The 3,535-nt window shown below is 38.3% G+C and overlaps 1 protein-coding gene across 1 annotated transcript; it reads right to left on the bottom strand.

Annotated features, from left to right (window-relative positions):
- Positions 1-208: 208 nt before the first annotated feature.
- Positions 209-3,174, bottom strand: LOC110758470 (putative RNA helicase SDE3). The gene is made up of 4 exons (XM_088247223.1): positions 3,159-3,174; positions 2,126-3,080; positions 1,412-1,603; positions 209-1,327 (listed from the first exon to the last, which is right to left on the bottom strand). The coding sequence occupies exons 2-4, from the start codon at positions 3,065-3,067 to the stop codon at positions 398-400; spliced, it is 2,064 nt and encodes a 687-aa protein (XP_088103349.1). The 5' UTR covers positions 3,068-3,080; positions 3,159-3,174; the 3' UTR covers positions 209-397.
- Positions 3,175-3,535: the final 361 nt, after the last annotated feature.

The raw sequence follows: 3,535 nt of genomic DNA, 5'->3' as shown, positions 1-3,535 counted from the left end.
AACAGGAGGAACCAACAACGCAAAGTTTGCACCTGAAAATCTTTATGCTCCTCTGCTATCAGCCAAATGTTACTGATGCAATCAATCTGGTCATGGTTCTAATGTGTTAAGAAACAAAATTGATTCAGATAGAAGAGGATCTGAACATGCAGGAGGATGAGGTAAAGTAGCCTAGGAGGGTGATTAATAATTATTTGACAAGAAAACAGTCACAAATAAAAACAATCACCACACATTGCAGAAGGCTACTTACAACAAAACAGTCACCCTAATATCTTTAGGTTTGGCTCAAGAACCAGGAAATTTAAACAGCAAACAGTCAAATGTTTCGTGCAATTATGCAAAGCGTTATAAGCTTAATGCAAAAGCCTGTAGGTGTTGCTGAGTGTGGCTCTTGCTACTCGTCCAATTGTGTGATAAGCATTGCATTGAGGCTTCTATATGGCCTTGACTTAAAGAGTCTCTCAAAGTACGAAATCTTCAGTCCCTTTTCCCTTGCCATGTCTGCACGAACCCAACGAGAACGATCTCCTGGTTGACCAGTGACTATAACAGTAGTACTTTTTTCTGCAAAATTAGTTAAGGCCACTGCTGTTTCCGGCTCAATGGCAGAGGACGCATCCACCAGAAAAATATGACTAAAATGTCCAGAAGTTAGGCCTTTATCATGTAGCCGAAAGCTACTCATGAGAGTCGAGAAAATCACCCTGAATTTTTTAAGCTTCTCAGTTGGAGGACAAGAGAAATAAGGGTCTTCGTAAAGGCATGATTGGAGGATGTCATCAGGCACCTCATCTTTCTCACGGAATGCAGCGTTGGCTCGAAACATATCTGACTCTGGAATCACTTTCAACAAGCTTCTCATAATCCCATCACAACAGCGGTTACTAGGAGCACATATCAGAATCCTATTTTTGAGTGAGGTTTGACATAACTGGTGCACTGCTGCACAAACAACCGCTCCAGTTCTCGACGGCCTAAAAACGTTCCTTTCAAAACAAAGCTGGCCAGTCACCAAGTAAGGTGGTGAGCCCTGAATGCTTAAAATATGACAAACAGCAGATAATTGTTTGGGGTCAAGTTTGTGACTGCCAGACGGCAGCGCTGGTGCAGTGGGAATGCTCGTACGGGAAACACAATCGGGAAAGAGGAAGTTTTTAAACAAAGTATCCGATGCTGTTTGAACTGCTTGGTGAGCTCTTTTCAAACATACTCTATTGAATGAGAAGCTGACATCATATTTTTGGGTCGAATAATGATAATCATAAAATTCATCTTCAAATTCCACTAATACAAGATTGCTCCTAATAATGCGATGTATAATGCCCTGCATAACATGTAATAAGATAATTATAATGCGGATAGTTTTAAGAAATTGCTCAGCAAATGTTAATGAATGTTCAGAGTTTACCTGAAACTGCTCAGCATTTGTACCTGATGGCCGTACATAGACTAAGTCCCTCGACAAAAGGAATGGCCGATTTTCAGGAACAGAATCAATCTCAAATTCTACGAAGGTTTTCTCTTCCTTGTCTAGATTTTTGTAAACTGCTGCTTTTTGCAACTTCAGTGTCACATTCTTCATATTGAAATGAGCCCATTTCTGTTTCAAATAACAGCAAAGGTTTTTTTATTTCTTTCAAAGTAAGCATGAAAAATCATACAAAATTTAGAAAAGAAGAATGTTGTACCACAGCATTCTACATTCCATCATTCATACCACAGCTCTTAAGATATTCTTTTTGTCTTTTTGGATCAGTATTTAGATTTGTCTTTTGGCATCAATATTTAGTTGCAGAGGCATGTACATGAAACTCAAATAATTTAAAAACAATAGCCAGTCACCAATGCAAACAAAGAAGCATCAAGTATAATTAACCATTCAAATCTTTGTACAGAGAAAAATGATTACTAATATGAAATAAGCTATGTTTTTCTAGTCATTCAAAACTGTGCTATATAATCAACATTGAAATCACATAATATCGTCAAATCTTCTGAAAATTGAAACTTAGAGAAGTGCTTTACGCACATATTTATATAAATGGTATGATATCTGTCATAATTTTCTTCACTATCTTGTTAAGAAGAAAGGGCATTACAAATGGGCAAGATTCTTGCATACCTCATGGTAGAACTCTTCAGAGTATAACAGAGCAGCAAAGTATTCCTTATATGTCGTGGGAGACAGAGGCTGTTTAAGAACTTTAGGCACAATCTCATTCTTGATCAAATCTTTGAAATCCTCAGGAATCGCGAATATAGGTAATGAACCCTTTTCAACCGATACATAACTTTTCTTCCCCTTTTCATTTATTACATCTGAGGAGGCTGGGGATAGAACTTGCTTAAAGATTGGAGGGAGCGTAGTGGAAGACACAGGCGGTCCCGAGGATGGAGATGGTTTTGAAGATGTTGGAGGATTTGGTGATGATGAATGTGATTTTGATGAAGCCTGAGGTGGTTTAGAGGAGGATGTAGAGAGTTTAGGAGGAGATGGTCTAGATGAAGGTGTTTGGAGTCGAAGGGATGGTGAAGATGGACTAACAAGAGTGGATTGGGACAGCTTTGATGAAGATGTTGGGGGTTTAGGCAATGCTGAACGCTGATCAACAGAAGCAGACTGTTGTAATTTAGATACAGATGTTGGGAATTCAAGAATAAATGGAGATGCATTGGAAGAAGATGGATTAACAAAATTTGATTGAGGCAGCTTAGATGAAGATGTTGGGGGCTTAGAGAATGTTGAAAATGGATCAAAAGAAGAAGATGTTGGGAATTTAGGAGATGGAGAAGATGTACTGATATAAGAAGATTGCAGCGGTTTCGATGATGATGTCCGAGGCTTAGGGGCTGATGAAGATGAACTAAAGGGAGATTTGACTGGTTGAGATGGAGGTGATGGGGGTTTATAGTTATAGCAGGCTGGAGATTGATTTGTAGAAGTCAAGGGTGGCGAGCACTTTCTATTGGAAATTTTATAATCATAAGTTTGTCTGGGAATTTGATTCTCATGCTCATCTTCAATTCCAAACAGGCGTTTCAAAACTTCAAGAAAAATTGACATGGTGTCCCTCTTTCTGTGATCAAAACACACAAGTCAAGCAACCAGTTGAGATACCAAAGACAAAGATCATCTGAGTTACAATGTTACATACAAATGAATTGAAAGGAGGAAGCAGAAGCTGAAGAAATGAAAAGCCAACATGAAAAAGGAAACACACAAAAAGAAAAAGAATAAAAACAAAGCACTCACCAGAGTCACTGCCTCTATGAGTGAGTGTTGTTGACGAACCAACGACTGAAGAGTTCTTTGCTATTAAGGAAGGAACATAGTACATGCAGAGTCACAAAGGTTGAAGCTACTTTAGTCCTTTTCGTTTCTCCTTTTCCTTTTTTGTTTTTTTTTTTTTGGGTCAAACAATTATTTGACATTGGTGAGATTCAAACTTTCCATTGAAAATTATAAACGATAGTTCCTCTACCTACTCTTGGTTTATCTTGTATGTGTAAGCTGATCATGTTGATCAGTCTC

This window comes from Prunus avium, chromosome 1, assembly GCF_965620075.1.
Source record: "Prunus avium chromosome 1, drPruAviu1.hap1.1, whole genome shotgun sequence".
Classification (NCBI taxonomy): Eukaryota; Viridiplantae; Streptophyta; class Magnoliopsida; order Rosales; family Rosaceae; genus Prunus; species Prunus avium.
Note: the sequence above shows the minus strand (reverse complement) of the source record. Positions and strands in the feature narration are given on the sequence as shown.

Excerpts from the sequence above, each read along its gene's own strand:
- LOC110758470 (XM_088247223.1), bottom strand. The coding sequence starts at position 3,067 with ATGTCAATTTTTCTTGAAGTTTTGAAACGCCTGTTTGGAATTGAAGAT. Across the intron at positions 1,604-2,125 it reads CTGAAGAGTTCTACCATGAG|AAATGGGCTCATTTCAATAT; the intron begins GTATGCAAGAAT and ends TATTTGAAACAG. Across the intron at positions 1,328-1,411 it reads CAAATGCTGAGCAGTTTCAG|GGCATTATACATCGCATTAT; the intron begins GTAAACTCTGAA and ends CATGTTATGCAG.